Source organism: Mustela nivalis (assembly GCF_964662115.1).
Source record: "Mustela nivalis genome assembly, chromosome: 6".
NCBI lineage: Eukaryota > Metazoa > Chordata > Mammalia > Carnivora > Mustelidae > Mustela > Mustela nivalis.
The window spans coordinates 109,588,472-109,613,421 of record NC_139025.1 but is presented as its reverse complement, the minus strand read 5'-3'; the positions used below and the strand labels follow the sequence as shown (position 1 = coordinate 109,613,421).

The 24,950-nt window shown below is 35.5% G+C and overlaps 1 protein-coding gene across 4 annotated transcripts in view; it reads left to right on the top strand.

Moving 5' to 3' along the window:
- Positions 1 to 24,950, top strand: part of TEX9 (testis expressed 9) — an 81,193-nt gene that overhangs the window by 33,230 nt on the left and 23,013 nt on the right. For 2 of the 4 annotated variants that reach the window (XM_082733844.1, XM_082733841.1), the window contains exon 10: positions 2,038 to 2,172. The exons of the other annotated variants lie outside the window; for them this stretch is intronic. In XM_082733844.1, the coding sequence (XP_082589970.1) occupies positions 2,038 to 2,172 (135 nt within the window). The remainder of the gene's footprint in view (positions 1 to 2,037; positions 2,173 to 24,950) is intronic. 4 annotated transcript variants of the gene reach the window in all.

Here is a 24,950-nt window from a genome sequence, read left to right as displayed (position 1 = left end):
AGTTATTTCTCATTGCATCTCGTAGGATTTAAGTTTTAAAGTGAGATTTTAATTTCTTTAGGCGATCTAGATTTTTCTTTTAAAGCTAATGTAAAATTCAGGGCTTGAAATCTTTCCTAAAAGTTTTCTCTAACAACACGTAGACTGCTTAATTTTTTTTGTTAACAATAGATTTACTTTATTATTTTCAGTTTATAACCTCTCTCATAAAAAATATTGGTATCTTGTTTGCGCTTTGTAAAAAGTACTTGAGTGTGATTGAAAACAGAAATGTTTTCAAGTTTTTTGGTGAGGTTTTCCCTTTCCTTAGTGGGTTTGCTCATATGGGAATACTTTATTTTGTATTTTACTTTTCTAATGCTTATCTTTTTTCTTTTTCACTTCTCCCAAGAAGGGGGCCATGTTGATTAATGGGTAGAAGAACATAATGTGGTGTTGGATGGTTTTCATTTTTCTACGAAGTAGGTTATAAAGTCACCAGCAGGAAAGAGAAGGGCAAAGATTTATTTTCCTATTCTTATGGGTGGAGGCTAAAATGAGGCAGCTAGAACTGTGGACTTTGTAGCTAATGAGAATCTCTGCCTTTTCCATGTGAACAGTGAGATAAATCAAGCTTGCTCTTACTGTAGCTACCACCCACAAAGCTGTGAAGAAGGCTGGTGATAGCAGATGGTATTCATACACAGTTTGATTTGTTTAAAAACCCACATAAAGAGCAGCATGTGTTTTGTTGTGTTTTGTTTTGTTTTGCCCTTAATTACTTAGGGCCAGGGAGATCCGTTTTCAAATAAAACACAGTGATACAGCCAGGAGGAAAAAAAAATTATAGAAGAAGAAAACAGACAACTGTATTTTTAACTGCATCATTTCAATTCCATGATATTTATTGAATATCTGTTGTATATAAGGCTCTGTACTAGGCACTGTAGGGGATGCAAAGAAAGAGTGAGTTAAATATTACAAAAAAAATTCAGGTGAATAAATATGTCATTAGTGCCTCTTCTATGCCACTGAAGTTCTAGGAATACAGAAATTAAGACCGTTTCTGTCCTCAGTGAGCTTATATTAATTGTGGGGAAAATGAAGTAAACTGATAGTTTCAGTTCTGCACAGCAGGTACTGTGACATATGTGTGTTAAGGTGTTGTGGAAGCTCTGAAAAAAGGGTACCTAATCTACCCTGGGAGTAGAATGAGGGAAGGCTTCTTGGAGGAGGTAAAACCTTCCTGTACACCCCTTGTTGAGTCTTAAAGGATGGATGGATGTTGGCTAGGTTAAAATGAGGAGCAGGGAGGAGGGATCAGGGCAGAAGGAAGAGCATGAGATAAGCAAAGGTTCAGAGGCAAGAAACATCATAGCTATTTGGGAGATATATCTGAAGGTAACAGCTTGCAGGAGATGAGATAATAGTGCCAGATTATGGTAGAGTTTGGAGTTTATCCTACATATTCATGTTTGTTCTGTAGATTCTCTGCAATAGCATCTCTTAGAATATTTACAGAAATGCAAGTCTAAACCTACCCCAAGACATGGAACATGAATCCATAAGGTCTATTGTTTTTGCTCAGAGTTGGGATTTTCCGTTTAAGGCTAATGTAGAATGCTCTGTTTTTAACAAATATTTCTTACATGATATACTTTGTTAGGTTTATACAAGCACAGTATTTAATAGAGTTCGTGCCTTACATAGCTGTTTTGGGGGAGGTTCCCAAAGGAAGAACTATAGTGACAAAGAGTTGCTTATAAAATAAATATAGAGGACCTCTATACTATATAAAAAGAGATAGAAAATTCTAAACAAAAAGTAATTTGAAAGCCTAATTCATGACTATGTCTTTAAGGATATATCTTTCTAATACCAATTCAGGGTAAGAATTTCCTGAGACCTCTGTCATTCAGTGCTCAGACCCTAGCCTTTGGTATATGTGTGTATAAAATTTGGGAGAAAGCAAGGAATATGGAAACGGAAAATGTTGTAGAATAATAGAGGGAACTTATGATATATTTATAAATGTTCCATATATCTTTTACCATACAGGAATTAGAGAGTAAAAGAAGACAACAAAAACAGGCTGCCAGTAACCAAAGTGCTACAGAAGTTCGGTTGAACAGAGCTCTAGAAGAGGCAGAAAAGTATAAATTGGAGTTAAGTAAATCAAGGCAAAATAATAAGGTATGGAAATATTGAATAGTTTTGGTAGTGGTCACCTTTGGTACCTTCTTTTATGCAAGAGTAAAAAATACAGTTTTTAAGTTATAATTTTTTTTAAAGATTTTATTTATTTATTTGACAGACACAGATCACAAGTAGGCAGAGAGGCAGGCAGAGAGAGAGGGGGAAGCAGGCTCCCTGCTTGAGCAGAGAGCCCGATGCGGGGCTCGATCCCAGAACCCTGGGATCATCACCTGAGCCAAAGGCAGAGGCTTAACCCCCTGAGCCACCCAGGCGCCCCTTTAAGTTATAATTTTTGATGTCATGGTGAACATTTCTTTTTTCAGAAGATGTGCATTCATTATTGATATGTCTATTTTCAAAAGTTAAAATTATATTGCTTGGTCTATTAGCATAACTGGGTGATAGCCCAACTCTTTGGAGGATTCAGTCATTTTTTCATCCAACAAATTTTTATTTTGTGCCCATATGACATGCCAGACATTTTTCTAATCTCTGGGGATAAATGATAGGAAAAAGTCTCTTTGGTATCTCAAGTCTTTTTCCTTCTCTGAGCCCCACTTTTCTAATATAGAATGCAAAGGACTACTTTATAGGGAGGTGGTTCTCAAACTTGAGTAAGTATCAGAATTACCTGGAAGGCTTGTTAAAACATAGGTTGCTGGGCCCCAACCCCAGAGTTTCAGATTTAATAGATCCGGGGGTGAGGCCCATTTTAACTAGTTCCCCGGGTGATGCTGAAGCCACTGGTTCTGAGATGACATTTAATATTCACTGTTACATAGTTGTAAGGAACACTGTGGTATCCCAATATCTAGTCAGTGATCGGCATAGAATTAGCACTCGGTTCCTGAAATATCTGTTGAATAAATGAAGGCTTAAGGATCATTGTGTATGAAAACATTTTGTATACTCTATAAATTTTGGCTATTAGTTTTTGGTTCTGTGTCAACCTCAAAGTGATGCTCCATTGGAATCTCCCCCTTATTGTATATTATATTGAATAATTTAACAGTGGCTTGGATGTTGAAGTTAGCAGCCACCTTCATTACATACACAAATGATACATTTCGAATTAAACTAATAACACTTAAAAGGACATAGAAATAAACTGAACTTGATAAATCCTCCAACATTTAACAAATGCAAAAATGTTACAGAGACTACAGAGTTTTGTGATCTCTTCTGTGAGATAGTTTATGTTGAGCGATCAGATTGTGTTCATGTTCAAGAGACATCAATGATGGCATGATGGGAGTTTATTAATAGAACTTACTAAATGAACAAGTTCGGAAGTCATCTTTATAACTTGCCAATAACTAGTATGCTATTGGAATAGTACTTCCAGTTTGGTTCACTCTGAAGGGATTTTGAAGCAGATCAAATGGAATAACCACGTATATGTCAGAATTTGCTAATTCTTGGTTGTAGATGTGATCTCTGTTTTAGCACACACCTTAGAGAAGTAGAAGGAAAAATTTGTTTCCATGACAACAATAATCCTAATCAACTGTTTTACAAATTGACATACCAAGTCCTCATTACTTAGTTTAAAATCATCAACACTGTAAAAACAAATATGTTCAAGACAAATTTCTGATCCCAAGTCTGCATTATGGATGATCAGTTTAAACATAGTGGGAGAACATTTTGTGTAACTATTTGCAATCAAGTGGACATTTTGAGATCAGAGTTCTTAGATGTAACTTATTTCAGATTTCTGAAAAAGTATGTCTGCGAGTCTTCAGTTTTTAATTTTTCAATTATTTTGCTTCATTTCTAATTTCTGTCTTTAAAAGATGTTTTGGGGATATGCTATAAGTTTTTCCTTATAGTCTACTCTGTATATAAGTTTTTTGTGAGGAAGTATACTTTTTTCTATTTTCATTCTTTGTGCCTTGCTTCTCATTCTAATCAAACATAATTAGGTAGATAATTAAAATTATTCATGTCTGTATGCTTAAGAAAAAGTAAGTCTTTCTTAAAATAGAGTAAGATTGCCTCACAGTGTTTAGAAAATTAAGGATTTATTTTTTAAAATGATAATATTCTCCACAGAGGTTAGGAATTAAGTAACTTGGCCTTAGAGTAAGAGTAACTCTTGAAACAAAAAGTCAAGTTAACCAGATGCTGCATGAGTGTAGGTACCCTGACTGCCTCATTCACTGCTGTGTCTCAGTGCCTTGAACATAGTAATTGCCTCTGAAGCATGCTGCAGGAAGGAATGTGGAAAGACAACTATGTGATGCTTTAATTGGAATTCTTCTTAAAAACAGGGCATTTGATTATATGGTTTGGTTGAGGTCCATTTAAAATATGTCACCAAGCCCATGTCACTTTCTTTAGGAATAGATAATTTCTAATTCTTCCTTAATTCATTAAGAAATATTTATGAGGGCCTTCTAGGTACCTGCCAGATCTTTACTAGAGGTTGGAGATATAAAGGTGATTAAAAAATAAATAAATTAATGTGGTCTGTGTAATCATGCATTTTGTAGTGGAGAAGCTATGTGTTATTTAGACAATTCAAGCAAAAGTGAGGGACAACCGTTCATTCAAGGAATGCTTTTTTAAAAATGCAATTTTAAACTAAGATCTGAATAATATTAACAAGTTATATGCTCGGAAGAGATTATGGACAAAAGGAATCTCGTGTAAAAAATGCGGCAGGAAGTGTGGCTCTGTGGCAGGAAAAAAAAGACAAGGTCATGAAAGTAGGGGATGGAAGTGAAGGGAGTATTGCCAAGTAGAGGCCAAACCTTTTAGATCCTTTAGACGGTGTTAAGCATTTTGGCTTTTGTCAAAAGAATAGTACAAAGCCACTGCATGGTTATTTCGAACAAAGTTGGGTGAGACCATGCCGTGATCATATGAGCACCTGGAAAGTATTTTTGTTTCTTGTAGAGAATTCACTGGAAGGAGGCAAGAATGGATTTTGGTTAAGAATATCAGTGTGAGGGGCACCTGGGTGGCTCAGTGGGTTAAAGCCTCTGCCTTCAGCTTGGGCCATGATCTCAGAGTCCTGGGATTGAGCTCCACAGGGCTCTCTGCTCAGCAGGGAGCCTGCTTTCCTTCCTCTCTCTGCCTGCCTCTCTGCCTACTTGTGATCTCTCTGTTAAATAAATAAATAAATAAATAAATAAATAAATAAAATCTTAGGGGGGGAAAAAAGAATAGCAGTATGAGAGATGATGAGGTAGCTTGGCCTAAACTGATATTGGTAAAAATGGAAAGAAAATAAGTACCAAAATACATCAAAGAAAAAATCACTAGGACATGGTGATGGACTGGATATGGAATTGTGGGAAAGGGAAGCTTTCAAGAGGATGTTTTGATTTTTAATTTTCAGAACCAGATAGATATTGCCATTCACTGGAAGAGGTTAGGAAAGAAGATGGAGTTATTTTTTGATATCTTGAGATTGATCCCATTGTTGCATGTGACAGTAGTTCACTTTTAATAATTTTACACAAGGTATAAATAGACCAAGCAATACCACCTTATCTATGGACTTAGTGTTGTTTGCCAGTTTTTGCTATTACAAATAAAGCTGCCATGAACATTCACATGTAAGTCTTTGTGTAGCCATCTGTTTTCATTTTTCTTGAGTCAATATCTAGAATTAAATGTCTGGGTTTTATTATAGATGTACATTCATGCCAAACCGTTTTCCCAAAATGTCTCTAACAACTTATATTCCCCACACCAGCATATTAAAGTTTTAGCTGGTCCATATCTTCACCAGCATTTAATATAGTCAGGCTTTGGGGCGCCTGGGTGGCTCAGTGGGTTAAAGCCTCTACCTTCGGCTCGGGTCATGATCCTAGGGTCCTGGGATTGAGCCCCGCATCGGGCTCTCTGCTCGGCAGGTAGCCTGCTTCCTCTTCTCTCTCTGCCTACCTCTCTGCCTACTTGTGATTTCTGTCTGTCAAATAAATAAATAAAATCTTTAAAAAAATATATGTAGTCAGGCTTTGACATTTTACTGTGCCAGTGGGTGACTAATGGTATCTTATGTGGTTACTTTACATAATGACCAGTGAATGATACTGAACATCTTCATGTGCTTATTTGCTATCTTGATATCTTCTTTCCCCCCCAGTTTTATTGAGATGTAATTGGTATACAGCATTGTATAAATTTAAGGTGTGTAGTATAATGATTTGATTTATGTATATTGTGAAATGATTACCACACTAAGTTTATTTAATATCCATCATCTCATAGTGACACAAAAAAATAAGAAAAGCTTTTTTCCCTGGTATTGAGGATTCTTAGGATCTACTTACTTAACAACTTTGAAATGTACTATGTAACAGTTAAGTGTAGTTACCATGTTGCATATTATATTTCTAGTTCTTTTTTATGTTTTAACTGGAAGTTTGTAACGTTTGATCACTTTTCTCCAATCCCCTCCTTCTGCCCCCTGCCATCCCCTGCTTCTGTTTTTCTAATGCATTTTTTAGAATACTTTTTCAAAAGATTTTTTTAAATATGAGTAAGACCACACAGTATTTGTCTTTGTCTGACTTAACTTCACTTAGCATAATGCCGTCAAGGTCTATCCATGTTGAGAATGGCAGAATTTCTTTTTTTGTGGCTGAATAATATTGCACCAATACCACAACATCTCTATCCATTCATCCATTGATGGATACTTAGGTTGCTTCCATGTCTTGGCTATTGTAAATAATACTGCCGTGAGCATGGGGTTGCAGATATCTCTTTGATGTGGTATTTTCATTTCCTGTAGATACATTCACGGAGGTGGAATTGCTGGATTATATGATAGTTGTATTTTAAATTTTTTGAGGAACCTCTAAACTGTTTTCCATAGTGGTTTTACCAATGTACAATCCCACTAACAGTGCACAAGTATTCCCTTTTCTCCACATACTCTCCATCATTTGTTATCTCTTGTTTTTTGATGATAGCCATTCAAACTGGCATGAGGTGATTTCTCATTGTGGTTTCAATGTGCATTTCCCTGAAGATTAGTGATGTTGAGCACCTTTTCATGTAGCTGTTAGCCATTTGTATTTTATCTTCTTTGGAAAATACCTTCACGTCCTTTGCCCATTTTTTAAATTGGATTATTTGTGGAGTATTTTTACTATTGAGTTGTATGATTTCTGGACATATTTTAAATGTTAACCCCTTATCAGTTATATGGTTTGCAAATACTTTTCCCCATTCTGTTTTCATTTTGTTGATTATTTCTTTTGCTGTGCAGAAGCTTTTTAGTTTGATGCAGTTCCCTTTGTTTTTCATTTTGTTACTGATGATTTATGTGTCCTATCGAAAAACTAATAGTCAAGACCCATGTCAAGGAGTTGTTTTCCTATACTTTCTTGTAGGAGTTTCTGGTCTTACATTTAAATCTTTAATCCATTTCCAGTTAATTTTTGTGAGTGGTGTAAGATAGGAACCAAGTTTCGTTCTTTTACATGTGAGTATTCAATTTCCCCAGTACCATTTATTGAGAAGACTATCCTTTTCCCATTGAGTGTTCTTCCTCCCTTGTGAGCTATTAGTTGACTGTACGTGTGTGGGTCAATTTCTGAGCCCTTGATTCTGTTCTCCTGGTCCAAGTGTCTGCTTTTATGCCAATACCATGCTATTTTAATTACTACAGCTTTATAGCTTGTAATCAGGAAGTGAGATGCCTCCCACTGTGTTCTCCCCCCCACCCCGGGAGTGTTTTGACTATTTGGAATCTTCTGTGGTTCTATATAAATTTTAGGATTGTTTTGCTTATTTCTGTAATAAGTGCTATTGGAATCTCGGTAGAGAAGATTGCGCTTAATCTATAGATTGTTTGGTAGTATGGAAATTTTAAAAATAGTCTTCAAATCCATGAATACAGGATACCTTTCCATGCATTTGTATCTTTGATTTCCTTCGTATCTTACAGTTTTCATTGTACATGTGTACAGTTTAGTTTATTCCTAACTGTTTTATTGGTTTTGATGATATTATAAATGAGATCATTTCTTTTTCAGATAATTTTTTTTTAGTGTATATAAACATTACTAATGATTGAATGTTAATTTTGTATCCCACAACTTTACTGAATTTATTGATTACATCTAACAGTTCCTTGGTGGAGTCTTCAGGATTCTCTTTTTCCCCTTTCTTTTTTATTTTAAATTCTGTGTAATTAACATTCAGTGTTATACTAGTTACTAGGTGATAGTTACAATATAGTGATTCAGTAATTCCATGTATCACCCGAAGCTCATCACAAGTGTACTCCCTAATCCCCACTGCTTGTTTTACCCATCCCCCAACCTACTTCCCTTCTGATAACCATTACTTTGTTCTCTGTACTTAAAAGTCTGTTTCTTGGGGCTGCCTGGATGGCTCAGTGGTTTAAACCTCTGCCTTTGGCTCAGGTCATGATCTCAGGGTGTTGGGATCAAGCCCCACATCGGGCTCTCTGTTCAGTGGGCAGTCTGCTTCCTCCTTTCTCTGCCTGCTTGCCTCTCTGCCTACTTGTGATCTAAATCTCTGTCAAATAAATAAATAAAATATTTTTTTAAGTCTGTTTCTTGGTTTATTTCTGTTTTTCTCCTTTGCTCATTTTTTTTTTGGTTTTGGGTTTTTTTTTTTTCTTAAATTCCACATATGAGTGAAATCATAAGATGTTTATCTCTGACCGACTTATTTCACTTAGGGTTACACTCTCTAGCTCTATCCATGTGATTGCAAATGGCAAGATTTTGTTCTTTTTTATGGCTGAATAATACTCTATCATGTGTACATGCATATCTCCTTTATCCATTCATTTATGAATGGACACCAAGGCTGCTTCCATAATTTGGCTATTATAAATAACGCTGCTATATATAAAATCATGTCATATGCAAATAGAGATAACTTTACTTCTTCCTTTCCAATTCTGGTAGCTTTTATTTCTTTTTCCTGCCTGATTGCTCTGGGTATGGCTTCTAGTACTTTGTTGAATAGGAGTAGTGAGAACGGGCACCCTTGCCTTGTTCTTAGTCTTAAAGGAAACTCTTTTATCCTTTCACCATAACTATGATGTTAGCTATTGCAGCTTATCATATATCTGGCCTATAATATGTTAAGGTACATTCCTTCTAAACCTAATATATTAAGAGTTTTTTTAATCATGAATGAATGTTGAATTTTGTCAAATGCTTTTTCTGTGTTAATTGAGATGATCATGTGCTTTTTTTCTTTCATTCTGTTGTGATGTATCACGTTGATGGATTTGTTTATGTTGAACTATCCTTACATCCCTGGGTTCAAACCCACTTGATCATGATGAATAATCCTTTTATGTGCTACTGAATTTGGTCTGTATTATATTGAGAAATTTTGCATCTGTATTCATTAGAGACATTGTTAGTATGTAGTTTTCTTATAGTGTCCTTTTCTGGTTTTAGTATCAGAATAATGCTGGCCTTGTAAAATAAATCCTTTTTTATTTATTTATTTATTTATTTATTTATTTATTTATTTTTGTGGAAGAGTTTGAGAAGGTTGGCATGATTCTTTAAACATTTGGTAAAGTTCACCAGTGAAGCCATCTGGACATGGGCTTTGCTCTTGTTGGGAAATTTTTGATTACTGATTCAATCTCCTTACTAGTAATTGATCTGTTCAGATTTTCTATTTCTTCCTGATATAGTCTTGGTAGGTGGTATGTTTCTAAAAAAGTTCTCCATTTCATCTAGGTCATCCAGTTGATAAATAGTTATTCACAGTAGTTTCTTATGATCCTTTGTATTTCTGTCATATCAGTTGTCTCCTTTGTCATTTATAATTTTGCTGATTTGGGGACTTCTCTCTTTTTTCCCTGATTAGTCTAGCTAAAGGTTTCTCAGTTTTATCTTTTCAAAGAAACAACTCTTGGTTTTGTTCATCTTTTCTATTTTCCTATTTCTATTTCATTTATTTCTGCTCCAATCTTGTCCTTCCTTCTGTTAGCTTTGGGCTCAGTGTGTTCTTCTTTATCTGGTTCTTTGAATCATAGAGTTAGTTTATTTGAGATCTTGTTGTATCTTAATGTAGGCATTTATTGCTGTGAACTTCCCTCTTAGAACTGCTTTGCTATATCCTGTAAGTTTCTGTATTTTGTGTTTTCATTTTTTTTGTCTGAAGATACTGTTTCCCCTTTGATTTCTTCTTTGATTTATTGGTGGTTCAGCAGAGTCTGGATATCTTATTTGGAGAAGTATATGTAACAAGTTTTTTATTCATTTAAAACAATTTTTAATGAAGTTTAATTTTTAGATAAACATTGAATTTTGAAACACTGCATCAAAAACTAATAATATGTTTTATGGTGAATAACATAACAGTAAAATCTTTAAAAAAATGTTTTAGATTAATATTAAAATTAGAAAGCTAGTACAGAACATTTCTGTAATCTCCAAACACAGTTTCCTCTGAAACTAACATATACATTAGCAGGTACATTTAGTATGGTTAATGAATGAATTAATAACATTATTAACTAAGGAGTATATTTTATTCACCTTTCCTTAGTTTTTATTAGTTTGGTCCATTTAAAAAAATTGAGTTGACTTATTGTAAGTGAGTTATAAGAGTAAAAATTGAGTTGACTTGTTATTATAAATGAATTATGAAAGTTTTATGTATTCTAACTACATGTCTTTTATCAGATATATGCCTTGCAAGTACCTTATCCCTTTCCTTTTATTTTTGTAACATTTGTTTTAAAGAGTAAAGTTTTAAATTTTGATAAAGCCTAATCTATTGTTTTTCTTTTATAATTTGTGCTTCTTTTGTCCTGTTAAAGAATTCCTTGCCAATCAATCTAAGGTCACTAAGATTTGCTCTTATGTATTGTTATAGAAGTTGCATAGCTAGAGCTTTTAGAATTTTTGTTTATAATATAAGGGTCAAGGGTCATTACTGGCATATGTGGGGCACTATTTTTTGATAAGACTATCTTTTACCATTGAATTGCGTTGACACCTTTGTTGAAAATTAATTGCCCAGATACATGTGGCACTATTTCTGGAATCTTTCTTCTGTTCCATTGATGTCTGTGTCTTTCTTTACACTAACAACAGTCTTAATTATTACATCTTTATAATAAAATCTTGAAAGCATGTAGTATGATTCTGTTATTTCCAGAAATTGCTTTGGCTCTTTTAGGTCCTGTGCATTTTCATATAAATTTTAGAATCACCTTGCCTATTTCTACAAAAAATCCTGTTGAAGTTATGTTTGGAGTTGCACTGAATCTATGGATCAATTTGGGGGAAAAAAAATGACACCTTAACAATACTTTGTTTTTCACATCATGAATAGAGCCTATCTACTTTGTAAGCCTTTTTCATTTTTAGTAGGCAGTTTTTTTGTAGTGAAAACTACATAAATACTGAAAAAAATACATACATACTGAAAAGTATACAGGTCATGCATCTTTTTTTTCAAACTTAGTCCTTAGTATTTAATCTTTCTTCATGTTCTTATAATTTTTTAAAATTTCAATTTCCAATTATTTGTTGCTAGAAGATAGAAATAGAGTTTTATTTATTCTTGAAACTTTGCTAAAGTCACTTTTTCTGGAATCCTTAAGATTCTACATAGGCCAAAGGTAGGCATACTTTTTTTTATAAAGTGCTAGCTAATAACTATTTTAAGTTTTGTGGGCTACATATGATCCTGGTGGCATATTTTTCATCAGATTTCTAGTCTATATAGAGACTAACTATACCTTATTGAGTCTTTCAAGGACTCTGTCCATTTTATCTATGTTGTCAAATTTATTTTTATGGTCTCACTTTTTTCTTATTTGTTATTCTCTTATTGCCCTTTAAATAACTGTAGAATCTATAGTGTTCTTCCCGCATTCTCATGGGTTTCCTTTTCTCCCTCATTCTTGATATTGGTCATTTGTATCATATTTTCCTATTCAGTTTTACTGGAGCCTTACTATTAATTCCATAGTGGACATATAATAAATTTGTTTTTTTTTTTATTTTTTAAAAATTCCAACATAGTAATATACAGGGTTATATTAGTTACAAGTATACAATATAGTGATTGAACAATCCTATACATTACTCTGTGCTCATCATGAAAAGTGTTTTTTAATCCTCATTACTTATTTCACCCATTGCCTTACTCACTTCCCCTCTAGAAAACATCATTAACCTATAGATAACTCTTGGTTTCTCTCTTTCTCTCAGTCATTCTCTCTTTTTTCCCATGTTCATTTATTTTGTTTCTGACTTTCCACATATGAGTGAAATCATGTGGTATTTGTCTTTCTCTGACTGACTTATTTCACTTAGCATTATACTCTCTTAACTCTATCCATATTGTTGCAAATGGCAAGATTTGCCAAAAGATTTCATTCTTTTTGTGGATGAATTTCAGTGTGTGTGTGTGTGTGTGTGTGTGTGTGTGTATACCACCTTTTTTTTTTTTTTAAGATATTTGTCTCTTTATTTACTTATCTATCTGACAGTGAGTACAAGTGGGGGAACTGCAGAAAGAGGGGGAAGCAGGCTCCCCACCGAGCAGGGAGCCTGTTGTGGGGCTCAACCGCAGGACCCTCGGATCAGGACCTGAGCTGAAGTTAGATGCTTAACCAGCAGTGCCACCCAGGTGCCCCTATACCACTTATTCTTTATCCTTCATCAGTTGATGGTAGCTGGGCTATTTCTATATTTGGTTATTTTAAATAATGCTATAATAAGGAGATGCATCTATATCTTTTTGGATTACTCTTTTTATATTCTTTAAATACTGAGTAGTGGAATTACTGAATCATATGGTATTTCTGTTTTAGAATGTTTGAGGAACCTTCATACTGTCTTCCACAGTGGCTGCACCGGTTTGCGTTTTCACCAGCAGTACACAAGGATTCCTTCTTCACCACATCCTCAGCAACACTTGTTTCTTGTGTTTTTTAATTTTAGCAATTCAGGCATGTATGAGGTGATACCTCCTGTGGCTTTGATTTGCATTTCCTGGATAATGATTGATATTGAGCATCCTTTTATGTTCTGTTGGCCACGTATATGTCTTCTTTGGAGAAATGTCTGTTCATGTCTTCTGCTCATTTGGTTTTGGGGTTTTGAATTGTAGAAGTTCTGTATATATTTTGGATACTAACCCTTTATAGGATATGTCATTTGCAAATATCTCCTCCCATTCAGTAGTTTGCATTTTGTTTCCTTCACTATGCAGTAGTTTATTTTTGCTTTTATTTCCTGTGCCTCATGAGTCCTATCTCTAAAAATGTTGCTATAGACAGTGTCAGAATTACTGCCTGTCCTCTCTTTTAGGATTTTTATGGTTTTAGGTCTCAAGTTTAGGCCTTTTATCCATTTTTGTTTTTTGTTTTTTTAAAGATTTCATTTATTTATTTGATAGAGAAAAAGAGAGAGAGATCACAAGTAGGTATAGAAGGGTCGGGGGGTGGGGGGGAATGGCTCCCCACTGAGCAGAGAGCCCGACATGGGGGCCAATCCCAGAACCCTGAGATCATGACCTGAGCCGAAGGCAGAGGCTTAACCCACTGAGCCACCCAGGTGCCCCAGGCCTTTATCCATTTTGAATTTATTTTTGTGTATGGCATAAGAAAGTAGTTCAGGTTTCATTCTTTTGCATGTACCTGTCCAGTTTTCCCAATTTTACTTGTTAAAGAGACTGTGTTTACCTCGTTGCATATTGTTTCCTTCTTTGTTGAAGATTAGTTTGACTATATAATTGTGGGTTTATTTCTGGGCTCTCTGTTCTGTTGACCTGTTTGTCTATTTTTGTGCTAGTACGTTGAAGTCTTCAATTGTGATACCTCTAGTTTTGTTTTTTTCTTTTTCAGGAGTACTTTGGCTGTTTGGGGTCTTTTGTGGTTACATATGGATTTTAGGATTGTTTGTTTTAGTTCTGTGGAAAATGCTGGTGGTATTTTTTCTTTTTAATATTTATTTATTTATTTGAGAGAGAGAGCCGGGGGAGGGGCAGAGGGAAAGAATCTCAAGCCGACTCCCTTTGAATGAGTGTAGATTCCCGAAGCTGGGATGGATCTCATGACCCTGAGATCATGACCTGAGTCAAAATTAAGAGTTGGATGCTTAACCAACTGAGTCACCCAGGCGCCCTTGCTGGAGGTATTTTGATAGGGATTGGATCAAATCTGTAGATCGCTTTGGTAGTATTGACATTTTAACAATTTTTTTGTAGTCCATGAGCAGGGAGTGTCTTTCCATTTCTTTTTGTTTTCAGTTATTTCCAACAGTGTTACATAGTTTTCAGAGTATAGGTATTTCACCTCTTTGCTTAGGTTTACTCCTAGGTATCTTATTGCTTTTGGTGCAGTTGTAAATGAGATTGCTTTCTTAATCTGTCTTTCTGCTGCTTCATTATTAGTGTATAGAAATGCAGCAGATTCCCGTACATTGATTTTTGTATCCTTTGACATTACTTAATTCACTTACCAGCTAGTAGTTGTTTGATGGAGTTTTTAGGGTTTTATATATAGGTATTGTGTCATCTGCACATAGTGCAAGTTTTATTTCTTTCCTAGCAATTTGGATGCCTTTTGTTTCTTTTTGTTACCTGATTGCTCTGGCTAGAACTTCCAGTTCTATAGTGAATAAGAGTGACAAGAGTAGACATCCTTGTCTTGGTTCTGACCTTAGGGGAGAAGCTCTGTTTTTCACCATTGAGTATGATGTCGGATTTCATACAAGGTCTTTATTATGTTTAGGTATGTTCCCTCTAAACCTAAATTTGTTGAGGTGTTGTTTTTTTATCATGAATGGATGCTGTACTTTGTCAAATGCTTTTTCCTGCATCTGTTAAAATGATTATATGGTTTGTATCCTTTCTCTTAGTAATGTGATCTGTCATGTTGGTTGATTCATAAATATTGATCCACCTTTGCATCTCAGGGATAAAGCCCAACTGATTGTGATGAATGATCTTTTTTTTTGATGGATTGTTGGATTTGGTTTGCTAATATTTTGTTGAGGATTTTTGCATATGTGTTCATCAGAGATATTGGTCTACAGCTATTTTGTTTGTTTTCATGGTATCTTTATCTGGTATTGGTATCAGAGTAATCCTGACCTTACAGAATGAATTTGGAAGTTTTCCTTCCTCTTCTATTTTTGGAGTAGTTTGAGAAGAATAGGTAATAATTCTTTTCTTAAAGGTTTGGTAGAATTTTTCTGTGAAGTTCTCTGGTCCTGGACTTTGGTTTGTTGGGAACTTTTTGATTACTGATTCAATTTCATTGCTGGTAATTAGTGTCTTCAAATTTTCTATTTCTTTCTGTTTCATTTTGGTAGGTTATATGTTTCTAGGAAGTTTTTTATTTCTTCCAGATATCCAATTTGTTGGCATATAATTTTTCATAATATTCTCTTAAAATTCCTTGTATTTATGTGGTGTTGGTTGTTATTTCTTTTTCATTTGTGATTTTGTTTGCGTCCTCTCTCTCTCCCTTTCTCTCTCCTTTTTTTTTTTTTTTTGGTAATTCTGGCTTGAGGTTTATCATTTTGTTGATCTTTTCAAAGGACCAGCTCCTGGTGTCATTGATCTGTTCTATTGTTTTTATAGTTTCTGTATCATTTATTTCTGATGTAATCTTTATAATTTCCTTCCTTCTGCTGCTTTTGGTTTTGTTTGTTCTTCCTTTCTAGTTTTTTTTTTTTTTTTTTTGGTGTAAGGTTAGGTTGTTTATTTGATATTTTTCTTATTTCTTGAGGTAGGCCTGTATTGCCATAAACTTCCCTTTTAGAACTGCTTTTGCTGCATCCCAAAGATTTTGGACTATTGTGATTTCATTTTCATTTGTTTACATGTAATTTTTTATTTCTCCTTTGATTTCTTGGTTGACCCATTCATTTTTTAGTAGCATGTTATTTAACTTCCATGTATTTATGCTCCTTCCAGATTTTTTTCTTGTGGTTGATTTCTAGTTTCATAGGACTGTGGTCAGAAAAGATGCATGGAATGACTTTGATCTTTTTGAATTTCTTGAGACTTGTTTTGTGACCTAAATGTGTTCTGTTCTGAGAATGTAGAATGTTCCATACGTGCTTGAAAAGAATGTTTTTTTTAAGATTTTATTTATTTATTTGAGAAAGAGACAGAGACAGAGTAAGAGCACATGAGAGGGGAGATCAGAGGGAGAAGCAGACTTCCCATGGAGCTGGGAGCCCGATGTGGGACTCGATCCCAGGACTCCAGGATCATGATCTGAGCTGAGCCACCCAGGGACCCAAGAAGAATGTATTCTGCTATTTTAGGATGTTCTGAATGTATCTGTTAAGTCACTTGGTCCAGTGTGTCATTCAAAGCCACTGTTCCCTTGTTGATTTTGTTTAGATGATCTGTCCATTGATATAAGTGGAGTGTTGAAGTTCCCTACTATTATTGTGTCACTATTGATTAGTCCTTTGTGTTTGTTATTAACGGTTTTATTTATTTGGGTGTTCCCATGTTGGGTATATAAATATTTACCCAATACAAATAATTGTATCTTCTTGTTGGATTGTCCCCTTTATTATTATATATTGTCCTTTGTCTTGTTACAGTGTTTTATAGTCTATTTTTTCCAATTTAAGTACTATTACCCCAGCTTTCTTTTGACACCCATTTGCATGGTCAGTGTTTCTCCATTCATCCATCTCCCCTCACTCTCCATCTGAGGTATCTGGTTCTAAAATAAGTCTCTTACAGGCTGCATATAAATGGATTTTGTTTCTTACCATTTTGTTACCCTGTGTTTAACTTGGAGCAGTTAAGCCATTTGCATTCAGAGTAATTATTGATAGGTATTTGTTAACATTCTATTACTTGTTTTTTGTGGTTATTTTTGTAGTTCTTGTCTGGTTCTTTCTTGTCTTGCTCTCTTCCATGGTTTTCTGACTTTCTTTAGTGATGCACTTGGATTTCTTTCTCTTTATTCTTTGCATACTTATTAATGTTTTTAGGTTTATGGTTACCATTAGGTGTGTATATAACATCTTCAGCATGTAACAGTCTATATGAAGTTGGTGGTCATTTAAATTTGAATCCATTCTTTTCTCCTACCCTGTTTTATATTTTACATCCTTCCATGTTGTGAATCCCTTGACTGAGTTTTATAGATACACTTAATTTTATTGCTTTTGTGTTTTCTACTTTTCATGCTCTCACAAATGGTCTTTCCTTTCCACTCAAGGCGTCCCTTTGAATATTTTTTGTAGGGCTGGTTTAGTGCTTATGAACTCTTTTAGCTTTTGTCTGAGAAACTCTTTATCTCTCCTTCTGTTCTGAGTCTTACTGGATTGAATATTCTTGGCTACACATATTTCCCTTTCAGCACTTTGAATATATCATGCCATTCTCTCTGGCCTAAGTTTCTGCTGAAAAATCTACTGATAGCCTTAGGGGTTTTCCTCTTATATATAACTATCTTCTTTTCTCTTGCTGCTTTTAAGTTTTCTTCTTTATCACAACTTTTTGCCATTTATTTTATTTTTTAAAAGATTTTACTTACTTATTTCAGAGAAAAAGAGAGCTGATGAGTTGGGGGAGATGCAGATGGAGTGGGAGAGGCAGACTTCCCCACTGAGCAGGGAGCCAGATGCAGGGTTCAGTCCCAGGACCCTGGGACCATGACCCAAGCTGGAGGCAGATACTTAACTGAATGAGCCACTCAGATGCCCCTACTTTTCCCATTTTAATTATTGTGTGTCTTGGTATGGACTTCCTTGGGTCAGTTTTGTTGGGCAATATCTGTACCTTCAGGATCTGGATATCTGTTTTCTTCCCCACTTTAGGGAAGTTTTCAGCTATTATTTATTTAATTAAATATTCCGCTTCCTTTTTTCTTTCTTCTTTTGGATCCCTATAATGAGAATGTTATACATGGGGAGTCACTGGGTTCCCTAAGTCTATTCTCATTTTGCATATTTTTTTTTCTCTCCTTTGCTCCACTTGATTACTTCCCATTACTCTGTCTTCCAGGTCATTAATTTGTTCCTCTGCTTCCTCTAGCCTGTTATTTATTCCATCAAGAGTATTTTAAATTTGAATTATTTTTTTCTTCATGTCTAATCAGTTCTTGTTTTATCTCTGTGTTGTGGATCTCACTAATGTCCTTCACTCTTCTCAAATCCAGTGAATATCTTTATGATCATTACTAAATTCTTTGTCAGGCATATTTATCTGCATTTCATTTGGGGTCTTGCTGTGATTTTGTCCTATTGTTTCATTTGGGACATATTCCTCTGTCTCCTCATTTTGCCCAACTCTTTGTTCTTGTGTGTTACAAAGTTCAACTATTTCTATTGCTCTTGAATGTAGTAGACAGGGTGTGTACTTTTAATGACATGATGTCAGTATTCTTCTACAGGGGATGTGCAGCTACTGGGGAGACTAGGCAATTGGGTTGCTCTGCAAGTTGGAGAGGGTCAGGCAGGTGAGGGGTGCAGTTTTACCAGTATGTGTGTCCTCCATGGGAGGTTGGAAGATGCAGTGTTGGCAGTTTGCACTGTTCTCCTGGGGGAGAGGACCTGCAAGGAAGGGAATCCATTTATGGCTGGAGGTGGCAGGGCACAGTGTAAGCAAGTTAGATAGTGAACACTTATGCTGAGCTGATTCCCACAGGTAGCCATGTGATAATGCTTGGGGGCAGGGGAGGGATATGGAGCCTGCCACTCCTTTGTTCCTAGAGAAGTTCCTCAGGGAATTCTGAAATTAGTAACTAACTCTCCCACTTGTTTTTCTTTTTTTAATTTACAATTTCATTTTATTATTTTATTAGAGTGAGTGAGCAAGAGAGGGAGCATGAGTTAGGGGGAAGCACAGAGGCAGAGGGAGAAGCAGACTCACTGCTGAGCAAGGAATCTGATGTGAGACTCTATCCCAGCACTCGGGATCATGACCTGAGCCGAAGGTAGACGACATAACTGACTCAGCCACTAAGGTGCCCCCAGATGTTTTTCAAACTGCTGCTTCTAAGCTGTATCTCTGGTGCTGTTTGTTGTGCTGTCTCTTTAAGGGTGGGGACTCAACTTCCTTTTGTTCCCTGGGCTCTCCCATAGCTGAGCCTGCCAATTTTTAAAGTTCCAGGCTTTAAAGACCCACTGGTTGTAAGAACTCATGAAATTTGATCCCTCTGATTTCACAGCCAAATGCCATGGGACTTTGTCTTCCTTATTCAGGCTCCTGTTTCTCATCTCCTTCATGCGTGTGTCTTTCTTCCCCTGGTGGCCAGACCTGTGGGGTTTAGCTTCTAACTGCATCTCTACCTTTCCCACCCTTTTTGATGTGGCCTTTTTCTCTGCTTTCTCTGTGGAGTTTGTTCTGCCAGTCTTTGGGTCATTTTCTGGGTTATCTGTACTGATGTGAGTGTAATCTAGTTGTATCTGCAGGACAGGTTAGTTTAGGGACCTCCTATTCAATCTTCCCTGGACCATTTGTTCTTATTTGAACCACTATAAATTTATAGAGATTCGTTTTGTGGCCTGGAATGTGATTTAAATTGGTAAATGTTCCCAGTGCCCTTGAAAAGAATGTATATTCTGCCTTTGTTGGGAGGAGCATTCAGTAAATATCAATTATGTCAAGTTGCTTGATAGTATCATTCAAATCTTCTTTATCTTTACATATTTTAGTTTACTTGTTCCATCAGTGACTGAGAGGGATATTGATCTCCAAATAAAATTGTGGATTTGTTTATTTTCCCTTTTTCAGTTTGTCAGTTTTTATTACATCATATACTTTGGAGGTCTATATTTAAGATTGTTATGTCCTCATATTGAGTTGAACCCTTTATTATTGTGACACACTTTATATTCCTCATAGTAGACTTTGTTGTGATATATACTTAGATATTAAGTAACTATAGCATTTTTTAGCTTTTTTTTTTTTTTTAATGGTAGGCTCCATGCTCAGCAAGGGGCTTGAATTCACAACCCTTAGTTTCAGAGTCACATGCTCTCCCAACTGAGCCATCCAGGCACGCACTTAAGCTTTATTTTAATTAGTGTTAGCATTAGTTTATCTTTTGCCATCCCTTTACTTGTAACTCCTTTATATCTTGTAGGCAGCGTATAGTTGAGTACTTATTTTCTCACTTGTTTATTCATTTGTTTAATGCAGTCTCTGACTTTTCAAGTGGGATATTTAGAACATTACATTTAATGTGATTATTAATATGGTTGTGTTTAATTCTGTTAACTTCCTGTTTGTTTATTTGCATATTTTCTTTCTTTCCCTTTCTTCTCTCTCTCCTTCTTTTGGATATTCTTTTAATGATTCCATTTTATCTCCTTATTCTCAACTCTTTTCTATGCACATTTTAGCATTCCTCATACAGTTCTTTATCATTGTCTACCTTCAAGAAATATTACAGCACTTTATGAATAATTTAAGAACCTTTTAGTGGTATATTCCATTTACTCTTTTCTGCCATTTTTGCTGTTGTCATACATTTTACATATACACAAATTCCACACTATATGGTTAGTTTTTGCTTTAAAGAATTATCTTTTAAAATTAAAAAAAAATAGTTTTGGCATAGTACACATAAAATTTACCCTGTTGTATTTTAAATGTACAGTTCATGGTGTTACGCACATGCACAATGTTATGCAGCCAAACACCAGAACTCTTCTTTCATCTTACAAAAATTGCAACTCTGTGTCTATTAAATAGCAATTCCCCATTCCCTTCTTCCCCACTCCTGACAACCACTGTTCCGCTTTCTATCTTTATTATTTTGACCACTCTAGGTACCTCATAAAAGTGAATTCATACAATGTTTCTCTTTTTGTGATGGGCTTATTTCACTTAGTATACTGTCCTCCACTTTCATCCATGTTGTATCATGTGTCAGAATTTCATTCTTTTTAAGGCCGAATATACTCCACTGTATGTATATACCACATTTTGTTTATCAACTAGTCTGTGGATACTTGGGTTGCTCTTGTCTTTTGGCTATTATGAATAATCCTGCTATGAGCATGAGTATATAATTAATCTTTTTAAGACCCTGCTTTCTGTTATTTGGGGTGTATGTCCGGATGTGGAACTGCTGGATCATACCATGTGGAATTGCTCTAATCATAAGATTAAATTAAATTTTTAATTTTTTAAGAAAAAAAAATACTGCTTTTCTGCAGCAACTGCATCATTTTACATCCTCACCAATGGTGCATTAGGGTTCCAGTTTCTCTGTATTTTCACCAGTACTTGTTTTTTGTTTGTGTGTGTGTGCATGTTTTGAGTTTTGTTTTTTTTAATAGTAGTCATCCTTGTGTTTATTAGATCATTCTCTCTGTGATTTTGATTTGCATTTCCCTAATGACTGGTGATTTGATCACCTTTTCATATGCTTGAAGTAAGCCATTTATATATCTTCTTTAGAGAAATACCTAAAAAAATATACAGTGTACTTAAACAGTTGGTGGACTGTTCTCTATTACTGATTTGGAGGAGTTCTTTACATATTCTGGATATTAACCCTTTATCAGATACATGATTTGCAAATATCTGCAAACCATTCTATAGGTTGGCTTTCTCTCTGTTCATTTTGTCCTTTGATGTAAGTCCAGTTTATTTTTCCTTTTGTTTCCTGTACTTTTGGTGTCCTATCCAGGAAATCACAACCAAATCCAATATCATGTACCATGTCCTCTGTGTATTCTTCTAACAGTTCCATAATTTGGGAGTTTACATTTAGGTCTTTGACCGAAGACCAAGGCGTTTGAGTTAATTTTTGTATATGGTATGATATAGGGAGTATAGGTTCATTATTTTGCTTGGAGATAAAGTTTCCTAGCACTGTTTATTCCCAGTGAATGGCTAGATACCCTTGTCAATAATTATTTGTCCTTGTGTACATATGTTTATTTCTGGGATTTCTTTTCCATTGGTCTATATTTTATGAAGGTATCATATTGTTTTGATTACTGTAGCTTTGTAATAAATTTTGAAATCAGGAAGTGTGAAACCTCCAAATTTGTTATTCGTTTTCGGGATTGTTTGCCTATTTCTGGTCTTTTGAGATTCCATATGAATATTAGGGTAGATCTTTCTATTTCTGTAAAAAACACAATAGGAATTTTGATAGAGATTATGTTTAATATATAACTATCTTTTGGGTAATATTGGTATCAGAACTAATATTAAGTCTTTCCAATCCACAAACACAGAATTTCTGTCCACTTATTTGTGTTTAAATATTTTCTGCAGTGTTTTGAAGTTTTCAGTGTAAAAGTCTTCCACCTCCTAAGTTATGTTTATTCTAAAGTATTTTATTCTTTTTCATGGTCATTACTTTTTAAGAATGTTCATTGTTAGTATATGAAAATATAACTGATTCTTATGAATCAATTGATTCTGTATCTTGCAGTTTTACCAAATGAATTTATTCTTACAGTTTACTTGTGGAATCCTTAGGGTTTTCTACATTTATGTGCTATCTGTGAATAAAAATAAGCTTTCTTCTTTTTTTATGTGGGTGCCTTTTAATTATTTTTCTTCCCTAGCTGCTCTGACCAAGACTTCTGGACTAAGTTGGATGAACGTGGCAAAAGTAGGTAACTTGGGGTGCCTGGGTGGCTCAGTGGATTAAACCTCTGCCTTCAGCTCAGATCATGATCTCAGGGTCCTGGAATTGAGCCCCGCATCGGGCTCTCTGCTTGGCAGGGAGCCTGCATCCCTCTCTCTCCCTGCCTGCCTCTCTGCCCATTTGTGGGTTCTCTCTCTGTGTCAAACAAACAAAGAAATCAATCAATCAGTCCAAAAGGAGGTAACTTGTGTTCTTCCTGATCATAGAGCTAAAGCTTCCAGTCTTTTACCACTGAGTCTGTTAGCTGTGGGCTTTTCCTATATGGCTTTTATTATGTTGAAGTAGTATCATTCTGTCATGATAATGTGTTAAATCTTCTCATATGCTATTTCTACATCAATTGAAGGGATTGTGAGTGTTTTTTTCCCTTCCTTCTGTTAATGTGGAGTGTTACGTTGATTGATTTTCATATGTTGAACCATCCTTGCTTCCAGGAATATATCCCACTTGGTTGTTCTGTATAAACCTTTGCATGTACTGCAGAACTCAGTTTGCTATTATTTTGTTGGGGATTTTCACATCAGTATTTCTGAGGGATATTGTTCTGTGGGTTTTTTTCTCATGTTTTTCTCTGGCTTTGGTAATGGACTAATGCTGACTTTCACAGAATGAGTTTTGGTCTCTTCAGTTTGTGATAAGAATTTGAACATGATTGGTGTTAATTTTTCTTTATTTTTTAATATAAATTTTATTTCATTTTTTAAATTAACATAATGTATTATTTGTTTCAGGGCTATGGTTCTGTGATTGATCAGTCTCAAACAACACTCAGTGTTCACCACAACACATACCTTCCCCAGTATCCATTACCCAGCCACCCCATCTCTCCATTCCCCTCCCTCCAGCAATACTCAGTTTGTTTCCTAAGATAAGAGTCAGTTATGACTTATCTCCCTCTCTGGTTTCATCTTGTTTCATTTTTTCCTCTCTTCCCCTGTGATCCTCTGCCTTGTTTCTCAAATTCCACATATCAGTGAGATCATATGATAAGTATCATTCTCTGATTAACTTCTTTCACTTAGCATAATACCCTCTAGTTCCATCCACATCATTGCAAATGGCCAGATTTCATTTTTTGATGGCTGCGTAATATTCCTGTGTGTGTGTGTGTGTGTGTGTGTGTGTCTGTCTGTGTGTCTGTCTGTCTGTCTGTCTCATCTTTATCCATTCATCTGTTGATGGATAGCTGGGCTCTTCCCATAGTTTGGCTATTGTGGACATTGCTGGTATAAACACTAGGGTGCAGGTGCCCCTTTGGATCACTACATTTATATCTTTGGGGTAAATAAATACCCAGTAGTGCAATTCCTGGGTTGTAGGGTAGCTCTCTTTTCAACTTTCCAAGGAACCTCCATACTGTTCTCCAGAGTGGCTGCACCAGCTTGCATTCCCACCAACAGTGTAGGAGGGTTCTCCTTTCTCTGCATCCTCGCCAACATCGGTCATTTCCCGACTTAATTTTAGTCATTCTAACTGGTGTGAGGTGGTATCTCACTGTAGTATTGATTTGTACTTCCCTGATGCCGAGTGATGTTGTATACTTTTTCATGTGTCTGTTGGCCATTTGGATGTCTTTTTTGAAGAAATGTCTGTTCAGGTCTTCTGCCCATTTCTTGATTGGATTATTTGCACTTTGGGTGTTGAGTTTGGTAAGTTCTCTATAGATTTTGGATACTAGCCCTTTATCTGATAAGTCATTTGGAAATACCCTCTCTGATCCTGCCAATTGTCTTGTTTTGTTGATTGTTCCCTTTGCTGTGCAAAAGCTTTTTATCTTAGTAAAGATCCCTGCATGTGGCTGTCCAGTTTTCCCATCACCATTTGTTGAAGAGACTGTCTTTTTTCCATTGGATGTTCTTCCCTGCTTTGTGGAAGATTAGTTGACCATAGAGTTGAGGGTTCACTTCTGGGTTCATTATTCTATTCCATTGATCTATGTCTGTTTTTGTGCCAGCACCATACTGTCTTGATGATTACAGCTTTGTAATAGAGCTTGAAGTCCAGATTTGTGATGCCACCAGCTTTGGTTTTCTTTTTCAACATTCCTTTGGCTATTTGGGGTCTTTTCTGGTTCCATCCAAATTTTAGGATTATTTATTACAGTTCTGTGAAAAAAAGTTGATGGTTTTTTGATAAGGATTGCATTGTGTAGTTTGCTCTAGCTAGCATAGACATTTTAACAATAGTTGTTCTT